The sequence below is a fragment of the Linepithema humile genome, chromosome 1, assembly GCF_040581485.1.
Source record: "Linepithema humile isolate Giens D197 chromosome 1, Lhum_UNIL_v1.0, whole genome shotgun sequence".
NCBI lineage: Eukaryota > Metazoa > Arthropoda > Insecta > Hymenoptera > Formicidae > Linepithema > Linepithema humile.
Genome location: NC_090128.1, coordinates 36,716,907 through 36,735,560, shown reverse-complemented (window position 1 = coordinate 36,735,560; position 18,654 = coordinate 36,716,907). Strand labels below are relative to the sequence as shown.

Below are 18,654 nucleotides of genomic sequence, written 5' to 3'. Positions count from 1 at the left end.
TTGTTTGCAAAAGTATTTTTATCGTATTTCTCTGATTATTTTTTTCCATATTGAGCAAGCATTTCTTTTTTACTCCAGTATTGAAATTCCTGTAAATTAGACAGTATAAGCTTTGTTTCTTAAAATTCTTCAGGAATGACTTCTGAGTCAGATATGTTGCTCGCAACGCAAATCCCGGTAAAAAATTTCTCATATATAATTATGTAGCATTTAATAGAGTTATACAATATTTTACATAATTGTGTAAAAATATGTATAATTATACATGACGAAATATAAAACATTTTATATATATATATATATATATATAAATGGAGCAACTGCAGTATAGAATTACATGTAAGTACTTTTTATACATACTTATATATAATGTCCACAATATTTTATATATAATTATATATGAATCTCTGTTAGTCTAATATATGATTATGTATAAGTCTTGCATCATGTATAAACATATATAAGTAAGAAGCAAATTTCAGATATAGTCATACGCAATTGTATATGATTTTGTATAAACGAGAAATTCTGGCGAATTGTGTCACTTTTTCTTTAATTTCACTTAATGCCTTGATTTAGAAATATTTTACTTTTCTAAAAGTTTCTATACCTTTTTCTTATCGCGCGCGTGCATGCAAGAGAGGAATATAAACAAAATAAAATAAAAAAAACACTATTTTACATTTATAAGAGATATATGTTATTTATTGTATTTCTAAATAATATGAGAAAAATAAATAACATGAGATATAAATACATTTTATGAGTGATACAAATAGTTCGAAAATTAGTGCTTGGGATATTTAAAGAAGAGATTTTTAAGAAAGGACCTCATCAAGTCACTCTTACTGCCCATACAGCACAGAACATTGCAATTACATTGCAGCAATGTTACAATCTTGCAAGTTGCAATGTAATATTGTTGAGACATTATTACAACCTGTAATTGTAATATTTCATGAGAATGCGACAGCAACATTTCAATAACATTGCAATAGCAATATTCAGTAATCTCTAGTTCGTTCGTTTACCGCTATGCGACGCGCGTTGCAAAATCTATCTCGTATTTAAGTTTTAGTCATAATGATTATATGAAACTTGCAAAGAGTGGCTAGTAAGATTAAAGGCATAGTAATTATTTTTATCAGTTTAATTTTTCTGATACGACCTCAACACAGGAAATTCAGATATTGAACTAATTGTTCAAAAATCGGACAGATAAATGTCCGAATAAATAAAAATATATGCAACATTATTCTAAGATTGCAATAACAATGCATTATTGCAAATTCATTACATTGCAATATTACTGTAACATTTCGTTACAATTTTCCTAAAAGCGGACATTTTAACGTTGCTGCAATCCCACAGCAATGATGCAACAACATTTTGCAGTGAATTTGCAATATTGCAACATTGCAATGAAAGATTGATGCAATGTGTTTGCAATCTTTGTGTGCTGTATGGGTATATATATATTCAGGATCACATCATATATATATATATGATGTGATATATGTATGATTATGTATTTTATGTTTGTGCAATAAAAACACAACAAAATAAAACAAGAAAATGTATTTTTACTCATACACACCTTTATATAATCATATATAAATATATATATTTATATTCATTTATATATAGGTGTATCTATTTATGTATGGACAAATTCGGTATATAATTTTGTATAATTAGATATGTACTATTTTTGTCTAATTATGTATGAGAAATTTTTTACCGGGATATTAACAAAACATAAAATTAACTCTATACACTGCATCAAGTAGAAAATCAAACGGAACATGATGAAGCTTTTAATAACAGTGAGAGCTCAGTGTCGATTTATACTGCAAAATTTTCTTTGGAAAGTGAGAATGTCTTATTTTTTAATTATTCAATTTGTTTTCAATTATAATTTAATTATACACAATGTATTTTTGGTCAGATTCTAGCAGCTTCTTCCACAAGAAGGGAAAAAGAAATGTCGGTAAATACTCAATGTTTTTATTTCCATGTCAATTACAAAGTAAAATTAGAATAGATTAAGTAATTATGAATATCATTTTTAGAGAATACAGATATCACATAGGAAATAATTGACAATTTTGTCCAAGTGCAAGAAGAAATACGTATCAAGCTTGACCATTTAGAAATAAAATTAGATCGTATCATAAAGAAGCTTTTTCCAGAAGAAGTACAATAAAATTGACGCGACCACACGGAATCCCCGCATTTCCTTTACGTACAAAAAAGGAATGGGAAAATCTGGAAGAAATTCTTGCAGATGATAATGCATTTACATACGTGGTAAATCTCAAGTCTTTTCTTATTCTAGTCGCCTAAAATAAAGTTGTTTTATTTTTGTTATGTTTTGGGAAAATTAAAATTATATTTATAACATAAATCTATAAAATTGTACAGGTGGATGTTTTCGCAGCAAAAATAAAAAACCGAGAATCAGAAGTTGCTGCTGTGCAGTCTGTACTCCCAAAAATTATTTCACATTTTCTTGCCAGATTTATTAGCTGGGGAGGCACTAAAAATACAAAAATTGCTTTTAATAGCAGCAAAACATATAAAGCTATTCAAAGTGAATTAATTTTGTATATATTATTCTACAAATAAAATTTAAGGAAGTACGTCACATTTTGAGAGAATCCAAGAAAGTTTTTTAGTTAAAAATACAATTGATATAAATCAACTTTTAGGCAATCCAATTTTAAATTTAAAATTATTTTTAATTTAATTTTATGAAATAAAACAAATTTATAATTGTCAAAATAAGACTTTTTTTTATTTGTGGTGCAATTAAAGATTTTTTATACAATCTTTATTTATTTATGAATTCAAGATAATATTAAATATAAAAAAAAATTATATACGAAAATTATATACAAGTTGATTTATGTTTTTCCTGTTAAGTTCTCTTAGTATCTTCGACAAACGTGCTGTTATGCGAGAAATTTTTACTATCAATCTCAGCCCTTATCCGTGCCACCGTGCGTTGTTGATATTTTACTACAAGAACGTAATACACGGCCAGCATAATTTACTTGTTTTAAAATATGCCCGCAATGATTACATATATTTTAATTTTAATTTCCTAAATACCAGTCCATAACACATACACAAATAACTTTATGAAGCGCCGAGGACATCTCGATCATCGCCGTCGTCCTTCCATGTTTTACGTCTTGTTTCTTTGGTCCGGCCTTCCTTGTAACGGTCCAAAAGCGAAGAATAAAAATAACAGATTTTTTGCGAACAGTTCTGCGTCATTAATTATCAAAAAAAAGTTGTATGTCGTACATATTAAATCTTATAAAAAAAACTATCGTATATGTAGAATAAATTATAATACAATAAAATTTGAAACTAACACTTAACTACCTAACATGTTTTATAATTTGCCATAGTAAAAATTCGGGTAAATATGCATTTTAGGTCACACCTCACCGATTTTGTTGCCATTTTAACGAATCGAAATCGATGAATATATTAATCAGTTTTCGATGTATGTTTTCGATGTCATCTAGACATCAATTTAATAAGTCATTTCTCGCTGGAATGTTCCTTGTTTGAGAAACAAAAAATTTGCTTCAGTATGCATGGCGTTTAGTAGTACAAAACCGGTTGCCATAAAATGCATTATAAAGTGCGAACCGGTCGTTTTTGCTGCAGATATGCAATGCACTTGGTAGGCAACGGGTCAAAATTAAGACGATTGGTAACAGTATTCAGTTAACAAGATCGAAAAAAAGTATAAGTATAACAAATATATACATGTTATAGCCCAAATATGTTACACCGGAAAATTGCATTTATTCTGTGCATTTGTGTAAATTTTTTTGTGGTAATGTGTGTCTCTACGCAAATTCACGAATTCAACGAAAATCATGGTAATAATTACACACTACCCGCGTATGCCATTGCTTTAAGAGCCGATCTTCTCAACTCGACATGTGGAAAGGAGTTACACGATTTTCGAGACGCTGTTGATCAACAAATACTGTGGAGTTTGAGAAGTTAGTAAAATTCTTAATACATTAACATTGACTGTTTTCAATATTGGGATGTAGTTCCGAAAAGCCCACACCTCCGATTTGCTCTAAACTATGCTTTTTATTGTACTTTTGCGCGCTGATTACGAATATGACCATGCCGATTGGCGACAAGATCATTTTCGAAGTCAAAAAAACTCACAAATTATCATTTTTTTAACCACTTCAGTGGTAGACTTCTCCGAAAGGTTTGTGCCAAAAATGGTAAAAGTCAAAAGTTAAAATATCGAAAAACGGTGAAACACGAGTTCAAAGTTTTCGAAGAAACTACTTTTCGGAATGGGTGTGGGTCGAGTGGGGAGCCCTACGGAAGGGCTCTACTACTGAAAAACTAAACACATCTAAATATTGCTTTAATTTTTTCTATACAAAAATTGTTAACGAATAATAATATTTATTTTAATAATTATTAGTCGTTAATTAATAATCATTAAAAAATACTATATTATATTTTGTTTAAATAATAATTGTTTATTTTTTATCTTTAAGTGCTAGATTCTAGCGGTGAACCTAAATCCGGCTTTCTTTATGGAAATAATTATTGGCTAGGCAGTCGCAGTCAGTGTTACGATACAATGAATAGATATCCTTGGGAACTGTCAAAACAATATTTATTAAATAATTCACTATACCGTGATCCACAAAAAGAGTATCCGCCTTTTAAAATTAATTACTTTGTTGCCCACTTCAAACACAATAGTACTCTTCAGTACCACGTAAATTTACCAAACGAAGTAAGTTGACAGATCTTTATAAAGTAAGAAATCGCATAGAACATATCAAATTTTAAATCAATTTATTGAAATAGAATAGTAACATATATTTGAGATATTACAATGTTACAATATGTAAACAGAATTGCTTTTCAGGATTTAATTGTACTTGGCCTCTGTTTACCAGCATCATGTTCCACAAATGACCTAAGCTTTATTCTGGAGAGAATATTTCAAAATAGACTTCTCTTGATTGGTAATCTTTATTCCATGGATTTCAGATTGATCGAAGTTAAAGATCTAAAAAACGATCAATTTAGTGGTGCGATATCTCTCATCAGGTTTGTCAAAAAATAAAGTCATATACTTATATATGTATGTATATATATATATATATATATATGCTAAATATTAATTTTTGATTGCAGTGTTATTTTAATGCTTACTATTTGCATGATGATAATCGGAACTATATATGATGTATTCGTGCATCAAAAACACTTAAAAGTAAAGAGTAAAACTCGTAAGTATATATCATGTCCAAAATTTCTTAACTTTCTTCAAGAACAACAATAGATTACCAGTAATTATTATATATTGTTGCGCTCGCGCCGCGGGAAATCGTCGATTGTGACGTGTGGGCTGCGAGTTGGCATTGAGAAGCGTCGCTTAGTAATTTGTAAATAAGTTGAGAAGCGTCGCTTGGTAATTTGTAAATAAAGTGTCAAGTGACAGTTACGCTTGGTCCTCGGTGCCGTGAGGACGCGTTTCGGATGTGAGACGGTTTTCTTAATTGTAAACGATAGTTTTGTTGTCACGGTTCAAATTGTGTTATCGTTGAGTTCATTAAAGTTTGTTATACTCAAATTGAGTTTATTATTTCTTGCGTGAGCGCATTCGCAAGTGATTGTCGCGAGTGCAACAATATAGCAGGTTACCATAATTATGATCATAAATATTGTAGAGTTCATATTTTAAAAAATACCTTTATGCTCTATAATTTAAAATTATTTGATGAATTTCATATCAGTAAGAAATTTATTTATACAGGATGTCTCAGAATAACTACGACAACGCTCGTAAGCGGATAGAGTATTGTAAACTGAACTGAAAAGTTCTTCATCATTTTACAATTTTCACAATAATTATGGAGAATTTAATTAAAAAGAATTGACAAATAAGCGCGCGTTTCACGCGGTAGCTTGACTGTAAAATGTATGCTCTATTCAGGAAGAAAAACAGGTCAAAAAAACGTTTAAGTGTCGCATAGCAACGAAAAGTGGCGCGAAGGATGGCAACTACTAATTAAAAAGTGTTATTTTTGGTTATTTCTGGTAAGACGGGGCATTTGCAACTCATTGTAGAATGGCCCTTATGCCCGTATCAGACTGCACATTAAAAATTAAAATTGAAGATTAAAGATTGAAATTTGACTTATCAGGACAAAGAACTTTTAACTCGTTTTGTTTCGATTGGTCAAATTTTAATCTTTAATCTTCAATCTTCAATCTTCAATACGTAGTCTCATACGGGCTTTACTTTTCGTTGCCGTGTAGTAGTAGTAGATGTGTTGTGGCACCGAGGGGTCATCCCTCTTACAGCCATCTGAGTCTGGTGAGGGTGGTGATAAATTTTGTATGGTACTAATCACTGTGTGTTGTATGTATGTGTAATGTGTATGTGCGCTAGTGTATATGAGTGTGTATGACCGCAGTGTGTGAGCTCAGGTCCGTAAGTTTGCTAAGCCCAAATGACTGTGCGGTTCAGCCATCCTTGCGGGATTTGTTCGTTGCCGTGCGACACTCGCTTAGCACATCTTTAGAGCTATGAACCTAAGAATATATAAACAGAGCGATAAGTGGTCTTATAGGCGAGGGAGGTGAAGCCTGAACGGCAGGAGGAAATCATGCAGCTAGTTGCTGCATGATTACAAGCATGTTGGTCGGCTAGAGAGAGAGAGAGAGAGAGAGAGAGAGAAAAATGGCGGTGTTATATATCTAATCTTGGCTTGGCGCTTGCGTAATGAATAATATTCAAATATTATAAATTCCGCGCTCGTTTAGTTACACGGGTTATCCGTAGCCGCCATCTTGGTCGGCTAGTTTCCCCCTCTGGCTTCAGCTCCGCTGGCTATCGCACTGTCGATATATTCCTAGGTCCATGTTTAGAGTATACATTTTAAACCGGGTCTACAATAGATGTAGTAAGCTTTAAGAAATTGACCAATTACAGTCGATTATTCTTCTAAGATTTGTCTATGAGTGGTCAATTTCTTACGGCTTAAAGCTTACTACACTTATTGTAAACTCGACCTTACAGTCAAACCACGTGAAACACGCGCTTATTTGTCAATGCTTTTTAATTAATATCTCCATAATTATTGCGAAAATTGCAAAACGGTAAACTTTTCAGTTCGGTTTACTGTGCTTTATCCGTTCACGAGCGTTATCATGGTTATTCTGAGACACTCTCTTTGCGTATATTGTATATCTATTGTTTATTCGTATAAAACTTATCCATATTTCTTTGTATTTATTTTTGTATGACTGTTTTTTTACATAATAATTTCATTATTTTCAAAGTATCTTTATTTGTATATTAATATACTATTAAAACTTTTAAATTGTTATTCAGATGAGAATAATATACACGAACAGATGGAAATAACTGCTTTGTCATCGCATCAGGAAAGTAAACTTGGAAAAATATTAATATGTTTCTCCATTTATACAAATACAAAAATAATATTAAGCACGAAAGTGGAAGATGATTCAATATCTATTATTCACGGTTTAAGATTGATTTCCACGATTTGGATTATCAGCATTCACACATTATTTTATTCAATTGACTATATTGGCAAGTAATTTAAAAAAATTGTATTGTTTGTATTATATTTTACGATTAATATTTTTCATGCATAACGGAAATTATTTTGTACATATAGATAATAGAATATGGAGTATAAGATTAAGCACCGGTTTTCTCGTTCAAATAGTCAGCAATGGGAATACAATGGTTGAGACGTTTCTTTTTCTAAGCGGATTTTTATTGACTTACTCATATCTAAAGCATGCAAAAGATCAAGAGAAAACTATGCCGATTAACTACAGAGAGAAACTAAATGAGTTCTTTTTTTTTATAATAAAAAGATTTATACGGTATGTTCTTCATTATTTTGTTTTACATGGACAATAACAAAACAATTCTATAAGTATAATGAAATAAATAATATAGTAATAAAGAAAACAAAAGAATATAAAGTAAGAACAATTTAAAAATCAAAGTTAAGGAATGAAACAAGTATTAATAACTTTTATAAAAATTTATTGGTAAACTTTTATTCTAAGGCTAACACCGGCTTATATGATGATGATTGGAATAACGCAATTAAATTGGTCTTGGTACGACAAAACATCACAATTTTACATGAGTGACAAACTGCACGAACTTTGCGCGAAATATTGGTGGAGAAATCTTTTGTATATTAATAATCTATTCGATTTTAACACAATGGTATAGATATATGTTTATTTAAAATGTTCATTTAATATCATGCTTATGTAAAAGCTTATTTATTCCTCAGATCTTATTTTTTTGTAGTGTATGTCTTGGACTTGGTATCTTGCCATTGATATGCAATTTTATATAATCGGTGTTGTTCTATTAATTTTATCTACTATGTAAGTTGATTGTATATTGACGTCTATATTTACGATATCATACAATTAATTTCTTTAGTGCACATATTTGAATAAGTAAATTTCAGATACTTTTACACAGCTGTCGTCATCTTGGGCATTCTTTTAATCGGCACAATTGTGTTGTCTGGCTATATTTCATATAGCTATGAATATGTTCCGACGTAAGTTATATATAAAAAGATTTTATTAATCATAAAACTTATTATTAAATAAATGTTTTTTTTTCATTGTTACAGATTCGATGAAATGTGGAGACTTGTAAATGTTTTATATCTGCCATCATGGATCAGAATAAGTTCATATCTTGTTGGAATAATTATGGGTTACATTTTAGTAAAGCTAAAAAAAAAATTGATCTTAAATAGGGTAAAATGTTATTTGTATTTGGATACAAATATTTTGAGAGAATTTCAACTGTTTACATTCTCATTTGCCAACAGCTTTGTTTGCCTACAACATTTTGCCGACAGCTTTGATTGCCTACAAGCATTATTGCGCACATGTAATTATTAAAAATACAAACATACCCCATACAGCACAGAATATTGCAGCAACATTGCAGCAATATTGCAATGTTCTTGCAATGTTGCTGGAATGTTGCAATATTGCCGCAATATTCTGTGCTGTATGGGACGTTTGCACACAAGATATTATTATTGCGCACATACACATTGCACACATAAAATAAGAAAATCGTATTAACACTTTGCACACAGGATATTATTGCGCACATATAAATTGCACACATGACTTTATGATATAAACCTCGTCTCGCATTTGAAGTACAGGGTGATGTGAGCTGGACCTCGCTTTGCGTGAAAACTTGCAAACCCACGTGAAATCGTCTAATTATAAACCTTTGAGTACCGTGTGTCTGTCGATTTCCTTATTTTATGTGTGCAATGTGTATGTGCGCAATAATGTCATGTGTGCAAACGTACGTTTGTATTTTTAATTTTGCATGTGCACAATATTGCTTGTAGGCAATCTCTCTGTAGGCAATTAGGAATGTCGGCAATCGAAGCTGTCGGCAAAATGTTGTAAACAAATGAAGCTGTTGGCAAATGGGAATGTAGGCAGTCGGGACCCTCCCAAATATTTTGTGAAAAATGCGCAATTATTAAAATAATTATTATAATATGTAAATAAACTATTAAATAATTATTTATAAATTAATAATTTATGAAAAATAATTGTTTAGTTTATTTAAGTATATTGCTTTCATTACTATTGTCATTAATTTCAGCAAATTGTAATTTTATGTTGGTGCCTTGGAAGTGCTTGTAACATTTCTGTGTTGTTCGGCCTTTACAAGCGACATATATCAGTTCTATCTACTGCTATCTATATCGCATTAAACAAAACTGCTTGGGCCATTGGTATAGGATGGATTGTAATAGCATGTTCCACTAAAAACGGAGGTTTGTTATTTTACGGTATAAATAAATATTATTATCAAATCTGTGCATAAATGTAACAAATAAAATTGTTGCAATGTATTATTCATAATTTGTATTTTGCTTAATTTTATTTTCGATAAAAATTTTTAACTACATATTGTTATAATGAGTAGAATAATGTAAAGAAAAATGCTCAGGTTTCGAAAAATGTAATTTCTTAAATGTTTTTTTTTTTATTACAGGCATTATTGAGAAAATATTATCATTCAAAGGCTTCATCCCTCTTAGTAGACTCACGTATTGCGCTTATCTTATACATCCTTTCATCATACAATCGATTAACTTGTATGGTGAAACAATTCGCCATATAGACTCGCTGCCCTTAGTAAGAATACAAACATCTAAAACTGATACCGATAAAAAATACCCTTATTGTCGTAATTTTTGTTTTCAGGTTAACATGTTTTTGGGATACGTTGTGATTTCTTTCGGAGGCAGTTATATATTAACCTTAATGGCAGAAATGCCGTATATCTCGCTAATGCAAATGTATACTCAATCTCGTGATGGGAAAAAATTAAGAGTGTGAAATTGTAGTTCCGCAGAAGAGATGCTGTAATGTGTGTTGGCCAACATATTAGCGTGCAATGTTCAATTATAATTATATTTAATTAATCTAAAATGCGACATGTATAATAATTATTATAAAATAACATTACATTTAGGCGAAAATTCTTACTTTACTAAATAACAATTTTCAATAAACATTTTTATTAATTATACCTGATAATTTATTTTAAATGTTCACCTAAAATATTTCAAGAATTGCATTACTTCAAAAATGTTTTTGACTAAAGTTTTCAGATAGCCAAGTTTGCCGAAAACATATTTTGCCAAAATTTACTACAAATTTTGCTGACGATAAAAATGCAAATTTAATACAGGATTTGTTTTATCCAACGATGTCACCACAATGCCAGCAGAAATGTAACGAAATTTGCTGACATAATTTTGATAGCAAATTGGCGGCAGAATACGAGCAAACTTTTTAATTTATTTCATCATTCGCTAGCAATGTGATGTTGTCGTTCGATTTTTTCAACTACAAGCGACAAGCATTGAGCGACATTTTGCGACATTTTTTAAATCTATGAAATGGATAATCAAGGTTCACACCGCAGCAATTCCACATTTTTTTTCCTTTTTTATGTTTTAAAAACAAGGAATGTTGCATGTAATGAAGATGAAATATCAAGACATGAATGTCTGCAAAGATATACAAACTTTTTTATAGATGAGAACTGTTATTTTTATTTTGTTTTAGGTAGAATTGTTATATTTATAAATTTTATTTTAGTTAATTACAAAAATAATATTAAATTTGTCTTATAATATTTTTAGATGATGGAGTAACTGTTGTGTTAGAAGTTTGGACACACAAAACACTGAAACAATAGCATCTATGGTATCACCTTTTCATGATAATAATCTAGGTAAAATTAATATTATACAAGAAATTTTAAAATACCGTAAATAACTCATCACATTTATATTGCATGATATACATGATGTATATGTTATTTTTATTTCAGAAAATATTCTGCCTAGTAATAAAAAGAATGCAAAGGAAAGATTATCAGTTGAAGAAGAGGAAATATTAATATCCCAGGGAGAAACGTAAAGTCGAATAGATGTCTAGTTGACGTCTATTCGATAGATCTAAAATAAGTTGATTTTTGCATCTCGGTAGACGTCGAAATGGTTTCTATTAGACACATCTATTAGACGTCTTGTAGATGTCTTACAAATGTTGATTAGACGCTTTATATAAAGCTTATATAAAGCTCGTATCAAACCATGCATTAACAATTAAAATTGAAATTTGACTAAACAGAACAAAGAAATTTTAGTCTTTTGTCCTGATTAATTAAATTCCAATCTTCAATCTTTAATACGTAGTCTGATATGGGCTTAACCCAACGGATTGTTAATATATATTAATAAACTGTCAAAATTATAGCCTCGTGTAATGTAATGTCAGATTTATTTATATGTAGTACATAAGTACATTGTTTTATTATAATATGCAATATTGTTTTAAGGATCACTGAAACATATACTGAGAAAAAATACAGCATTGTAGGATGCTTGCGCATTTATATTGTAACACGCACAAAGTACGCACTTCGTGCGTGTTACTAGGCCCATTGCGCGCCGGGCCACGTACCGTACCGCGCCCGAGCCGCCGCACCGCACACCGCAGATCGAGCCGCCGATCCGGCTACCGAGTGGGGCGCGGCAGTATAAAAGGCCGTCACTCCGGGCAATCGACACCGTTCCCGGTCTGCTGTGAGCACGCAGCAGACGTTCCCCGCTGGACTCAGGGCGCACTCTGACCCGGCATTTCCTAAGCCTGCTGTGAGCTCGCAGCTAGCACTCCGAGTTGGAATCAGGGCGCACTCTGATCCAGCACTTCCGAACACCGTCTGCTGTGTGCACGCAGCGGACACTCCGAGCCGGACTCAGGGCGCTCTCTGACCCGGCCCTATCACCTGGTTCCGATCTTTGCCCCGCTCCGTTCCGACCCTCACTTTACGCGTCCTCCACGTCGGGCATCCGCGCCCAAATCGTTATTTTGATTTACCAGCGCCGCTCATTCTTGTTATCCGCGCCGCTTCACTTTTTTTTGTTATTACCAGCGCTGCTCATTTCTGAGCTCATAGCGACACCTACCCTCGTTTCTTTTTCCGCTTAACTCTTTTTTTTTGTCTGTAACAGCGCCGTTCATTCTTGCTATCCGCGCCGCTTTACTTTTTCATGTATATCAGCGCCGCTCATTCTGGCTAACCGAGCCGCTTCACTTTCCGTTTTTGCCAGCACCGCTTAGTCCAGGCTTTTGCGTTTCATGGCTGTAGCTTACTTCTTTCTTGTATATATGTAAATAAGTAATAACAGAATATATTTAGTTGCTTTGATAATTACTGACTGGTTATTTGGAGTCTCACCCAACCGTATCCCCGAATCCTAGCACCGGCGAGCTTATCCGCGCTAGTCACTTAAGGCAGATAAAACCACAACGTTACAATATCTTTAATATCATTTGACGCATACACTACAATGCTGTATTTTTTCTTAGTATATGTTTCACTGAGCCTTAAAACAATACTGCATAATATACATTTAACACAGTACATAATTGTAATATATATAATATAATAATATTTATAAGATTTCTAAAGTAGGTACTTATATTACTACAGTAGAATATATTATACGATACATTTCTACATTATTCAAATTTCTTTGCGAATACATACACAATATTTAATTATATTTATTATAAAATTTGTTAAGTTTAATTTTACTAATACTCTAAGATAAAAAATAATCTAATATTTTCTAGATCTAAAATTTTAATAAGACAAAGTTGACAAAATCTTTAAAGAAGTATAATCTAAAAATTGAGTTTATACATTATTAGAAGTAAAACAAACAAAAGGTTTGTTATTGTTGCGTTGCTATTTTGTACACTTGTATACAATTCGCACTTAAAATGAGAAGAACGTTATATTCAGGCGTTGGAGAGAAAAAAGAACTAAAGAGTGTACAATGCGATGCAACGCGAACTTTTGCAAATGCGAACTAACCTAAAAGCATAATATTTTACTTTAAAGTACACAAATATATTAAATCACAAGATAAAGCACAATCAATTTTTCCTTGGGAAAAAAATCGTGCACTTACCGGTTTCTCTTCATTATCCATTTTTTACTATTTTATAGCAGCATACACGAGACACAAGACAGCACAGCACGTAAACACGTGAATAGGTTACGGCATTCGCGCGGCAATACTTGTTGAGCCTGAGCGGTATGAAAGGCAACGTAACCAATCATATAAATGATCGATATTGATTGGTCAATATAGCACCCGCAAAAATCAAAATTACTAAAACAATTTTTCCGTAAAAATATTATATATATATATAATATTAATATAATATAATATTAAAGAACAATTTTTATATATATATATATATATATATATATATATATATATATATATATAATTGATTATAATTATATATGCTGCTGACAGCCTCGGGTAAAAGAGGACAGACATAATGCTATCTCTTTCTTTTTGCAGGTATAGCTATCGATCATATATGTAGACATCATTATTAATTTTATAATCTCCAAAATCATGACAGACAGAAATTGATTCGCGCAAATACAAAGTAAATATTAATATTAGACCAAAAATACATTTTATGAAATTATTTTTTTAACCACAAAATTTTTGTGTTTTTATCCTGATGAGGCTATGGGCGGTATTCATAGTCCGTTCTTATATTCAAAATCGTCTTAAGCACGGACTTATATTCGCTCTCTTCGTCACACATAGATTGTGTCTGACGAAAAGAGCGAATATAAGTTTATACTTAAGACGATCTTGAATATAAGAACGGACTATGAATACCGGCCTATGACTTAGTTTAAACCGATTGTTTAGTACGCGTATCAAATACTAAATCTGCTTCTTCGATAGGTATAAATCGTTTAGTGTAAAATCTACACCAATCAAAGAAGCTGATTTAGTATTTGATACGTGTACTAAACAATCGGTGTAAACTAAGCCTATATTGCATTAATATATTTACTTATTGTTAGAAATCTATTAGACATCTATTAGATGTCGAAAGATAATTTGTAATCTAAACAGTGTTTGATAAACAATACATCGCTATTGTGTAAATATTAAGTTTTAATTTTATATAAGGAAATAAATGACACAAAATTACATGCATCTAATTTAGATATTTCTAGACATTATTTTAGACTAGATGGCTCCGACATCTAATAGACGTATATCCGATCTTGTGTTTCTCTCTGGGATTAGAGGTCCAGTACAGAGAATCATTGGGCTTGTTCGTTTTAGCTACACTGGGGCTGCTCTGGGTCTGCTCTACACAGGATAATACAGGACAGATAAATAGTTTGTCCTGTATTATCTTGTTTAGAGCAAACCCAGAGCTGCCCCAGTGCAACTAAAACGAACAGGCCCATTATGAAATCCATATTTATCTCTTATTTGAAATAATGGATTTACCCAAAAACATTTTCTTTTGTAATGTTTTTTCTGTTTTTTTTGCAAATAAAGAACTGTCGACAATACTAATAATCTTTTTCTCTTTTCCTTCATATTAGTTTCATAAATAATTTTTGTACATTCCATCATCCATTTATACCTTTCGTTGTGACATTTTATTTTATATAAACTGTATATACTGTTGAATATGTAATGGAATTTGTCGTCCTACTAAATTGCTGGAAGTTATTTTCATATTCAATAACGTCAATAGTAACGTGATTTTTTCATCGCTGAAAACGAGCGATGAGCGATGCATGAAAAGGTACCTTAACACTGCGCGACATTGCGCACAGTGCTCTCAGATTTGCCCATTGAGTAAAAAGAAACAGGAGGGAGCGTTTGGTCTTAAAAGTGCGGACGGAAGTGACTATATAAAGTGGTCGCTCAAGATGGCCGCTCAAGGGCGCCAATATTGAATAACTTGTTATGTTTAATTAAGAAATAATGTACAATAAAAAGAAAATAACTATAATATGCAACAATAATACCAAATTTTAATGGCGTTTTTCATTGGGATTGCACTCGTGCAATATTTCCATAAGAGCAATGTTAAAATCTAAAATCTAAATTTATATTAAATCCTTCATCCTTACAAAAATTTATCCATGCATTTCTTTGATCCGGATTTTTCGGAAACCTGTTTGTGAGTGAAAATTATTTAGTAATTATTGTGAATCTACAATTTCACAATATTATACATATGATTATAATCTCCAAAATAAAAATCTCATTATTGTTGATAATACTAACCGATGAAACGTTATTCCATGATTTCGAGCTGCTGCTGTTATGCCACAAGCTCTACAGTATACCATTTTGATTGTTTATTTCCATACACAGTTGCATAAAAGACTATACACTGTATATTAATGCGTACGGTGTACGGTATGCCACTTGCCGCTATGCTCGAGCATTCCCTCTCACTTTCAAAAAGTGGTCGCTCAAGATGGCTGCCATGACGTACATCCGTCCGCGGATTTACCTAGTCCTGGCTAGTATATGCTTCCTCCTGTTTCTTTTTACTCAATGGATTTGCCCGGATAGGCGCGCATCCGCGACCTAACGAGCGTAAAAACAGTGGCGTGCGCACTGGTGTACTTTTGGCAGGCTCCAGTTTAAATGACGGACTTCACACAGGTTGCACCAATGCTGCCAGATTGAAGAGCCGGACAATAAGCTACTTGCACAGGACAGGAGGCTGATATATGAATAAGTAAAGGTGATATTATAATACCAAAATAGTAGTGCAATATTAGTGATATTAATGCAATATGGAGATAATAAGAAAAAAAGAGCTGTTAAAAAACGAACAATAAGAAATTTTAATTTATCATGTAAATAGAAAACACCTATTAATTTTTTGAAACTTTTACATATATTTTTGGGAGCAGCTTTTGGAGGGAGTCGTATAAACCTTCTTTCACTCGATATTATACTTCAGTGAGACAGCATTAGGCTGCGCATGCGCGTCCATCCGAGCACGTCTGAGAGCACTGACTGCGCATTGATCATATTTGCACTGATCCATGCTTGTAGATATGTGCGTTTATTTCGAAATTTTTTTAAATACCTGTGATTTGCGTCAATTTAATCTATTATATTTGTAACGTGTTGCATTTATAATGAATAAAAGTAATTTTGATATTTTTGTGGGTGGCACATCGGGGATTTTTAAAGGTAATTTTACCTTAAACATTATAGGTTATATATATAACCTATATTAAGAAATATCTAAATAAATTGTTGATCTATCAAAATATTTCTGTTTATCTGTACAAAAAATATAATTTGTAGGAATACAAGTCGGAAAGAAGGGACAAATAGTTAAAAATATACAGGACTTGGCTTCTATCACAAAAAACGATCAGGTGACTATTATTGAATGGGGCAATGACAAGGAAGAGGATATTTTAATCGCATGTGGTTTAAAAGAAAACAGAAGGTGATTTATAATAAATTATTTTTGTAGCAAAAAGAATCCTCTTTACTTTTATTTCTCTGTGAGATAAAATTTCGTCGTCATTGATTCTTTGCAGAGTAAAAGTGTATGATTCTAACCACCTTGTGTTTACAAGGTCCTTTCCTTGTGATGTAGGTAAAGGCAGCATCAAAGGATTATCACGATGTGAAGGGTAAAGTAAATTAAAAATAAAATAGAATGTTTTACATGTTAATGCTCACTGATATTTAATAATAATAATACAGTATATGATTTTGTTAGATCAATTTTAACTGCTGTCGAATCTGGAGAAGTGAGCTTATGGACTTCTGACAAAATAGAAGTGCCAATAATAAATGCTGGAAACAATTTGGAAAAGATGCGTTACTCACATACGGGAAAGAACATAATAACTGGAGGATTGGAAAATAGACTAAAAGTATTTGACCTAGAAAAGCAGAGTTTAATATTCACCGAGAAAGATCTTCCACATGATGCACTGCAGTTAAGATTACCCATTTGTATAACGGACTTGAATCTTTTACCAGGAACTCAAACGATAGCAACAGTCAGCAAATATGGATATGTAAGGAGTACAAACTTTTTATAAAACTAGTCTCATATCTGTTATCTATAATTGTATAAATTATTCATTATTAATGTGTTAATAATTTCATCAAGATACGCCTGTACGATTCACGTGCACAAAGACGTCCTGTAATAAATATGCAGATTCAAGATAAATCTTGGAGCTGTTTAAGTGTCACATCCAAAGACAAGTAAGATTTACATATTACATAATTTCATAAATCTTTGCGTACTTTTCTACAAGCTTTATTACAGAAATGTGAACAGAAGAAATTTCAATTTTTTCCAATAATCTCTTCCCATTGTTTCACTAGTTGATCTATTAAAGAACACAATATATTTTAAATTTAAGACAACTTTGAAAACGCAAAAATTACCCAATATATATTTCTATTTCTTTTATAATATTGTGTCAAATAATTGTATTTATGTGTATTATAGACATATCATAGTGGGATCGACTATAGGTACTATGAATCTTGTTGATTTAAGAAAATGTGGTTTCTTATTAAAAACTTATAAAGGATTCACTGGTGCTGTAACTGGGATAACTTGTAGTACGAGTAATCCATACATTGCAAGCGTTAGCCTTGATAGACATTTACGGATACATCATATGGACACAAAAGCACTTTTGAAACAGGTAATTTCTGCTTTCTCGTTTCCTAAAGTATAACAAAGTATTTGGACATAAATTTGGATATTAATCTATATTTTATTTTATATTACAGATTTATTTAACATCGAACTTAACGTGTATAGTAATGAAATCAGATTTTTCTTTTTAAAATAACTTTAATAACGAAAAAACGTTAATGTAATTTTTATTTTTTTGAAATAAAGTATTTCAAAATGCATTAAAAATAAACAATTTTTTGAATTTTTCTATATAAAGTTTAAAATTATAAATGTCTTACAATGTGTAGTTGAGAGAGAGAGAGAGAGAGAGAGAGAGAGAGAGAGAGAAAGAGAATGAGGGGGAAGAGAGAGAAAGAGGGGGAAGAGGGGAGAAAGAGAAAATTTGATTATTTTATCACTCTAACAAGATAAGGGTGAGCAAAGGCTGATACTATAAATTCAGAATATGATTCCGGA

General features: G+C 31.6%; 2 protein-coding genes and 1 long non-coding RNA gene across 3 annotated transcripts; 2 read left to right on the top strand and 1 right to left on the bottom strand.

Moving 5' to 3' along the window:
* Positions 1-3,246: 3,246 nt before the first annotated feature.
* LOC136999711 (nose resistant to fluoxetine protein 6-like) lies at positions 3,247-10,663 on the top strand. Its single transcript, XM_067354289.1, has 13 exons — positions 3,247-4,028; positions 4,554-4,798; positions 4,934-5,118; positions 5,206-5,300; positions 7,412-7,636; positions 7,725-7,938; positions 8,128-8,293; positions 8,381-8,460; positions 8,547-8,642; positions 8,718-8,847; positions 9,728-9,902; positions 10,124-10,266; positions 10,336-10,663. Exons 1-13 carry the CDS (start codon positions 3,803-3,805, stop codon positions 10,468-10,470), a joined length of 2,115 nt encoding a protein of 704 aa, XP_067210390.1. The 5' UTR covers positions 3,247-3,802; the 3' UTR covers positions 10,471-10,663.
* A 522-nt stretch (positions 10,664-11,185) lies between these two features.
* On the bottom strand, positions 11,186-13,902 carry LOC136999712 (uncharacterized). The gene is made up of 2 exons (XR_010890034.1): positions 13,626-13,902; positions 11,186-13,528 (listed from the first exon to the last, which is right to left on the bottom strand). It is a non-coding gene; the product is annotated as an uncharacterized lncRNA (long non-coding RNA).
* Positions 13,903-16,511: 2,609 nt separating this feature from the next.
* Positions 16,512-18,430, top strand: LOC105676681 (lethal (2) k09848). The gene is made up of 7 exons (XM_012374744.2): positions 16,512-16,709; positions 16,827-16,974; positions 17,069-17,164; positions 17,254-17,557; positions 17,653-17,750; positions 18,001-18,202; positions 18,291-18,430. The coding sequence occupies exons 1-7, from the start codon at positions 16,655-16,657 to the stop codon at positions 18,345-18,347; spliced, it is 960 nt and encodes a 319-aa protein (XP_012230167.2). The 5' UTR covers positions 16,512-16,654; the 3' UTR covers positions 18,348-18,430.
* The last annotated feature ends 224 nt before the right edge of the window (positions 18,431-18,654 follow it).

Excerpts from the sequence above, each read along its gene's own strand:
- LOC136999711 (XM_067354289.1), top strand. The coding sequence starts at position 3,803 with ATGTTACACCGGAAAATTGCATTTATTCTGTGCATTTGTGTAAATTTT. Across the intron at positions 5,119-5,205 it reads GGTGCGATATCTCTCATCAG|TGTTATTTTAATGCTTACTA; the intron begins GTTTGTCAAAAA and ends TTTTGATTGCAG. Across the intron at positions 9,903-10,123 it reads ATGTTCCACTAAAAACGGAG|GCATTATTGAGAAAATATTA; the intron begins GTTTGTTATTTT and ends TTTTTATTACAG.
- LOC105676681 (XM_012374744.2), top strand. The coding sequence starts at position 16,655 with ATGAATAAAAGTAATTTTGATATTTTTGTGGGTGGCACATCGGGGATT. Across the intron at positions 16,975-17,068 it reads GGTTTAAAAGAAAACAGAAG|AGTAAAAGTGTATGATTCTA; the intron begins GTGATTTATAAT and ends GATTCTTTGCAG. Across the intron at positions 18,203-18,290 it reads CAAAAGCACTTTTGAAACAG|ATTTATTTAACATCGAACTT; the intron begins GTAATTTCTGCT and ends TTTATATTACAG.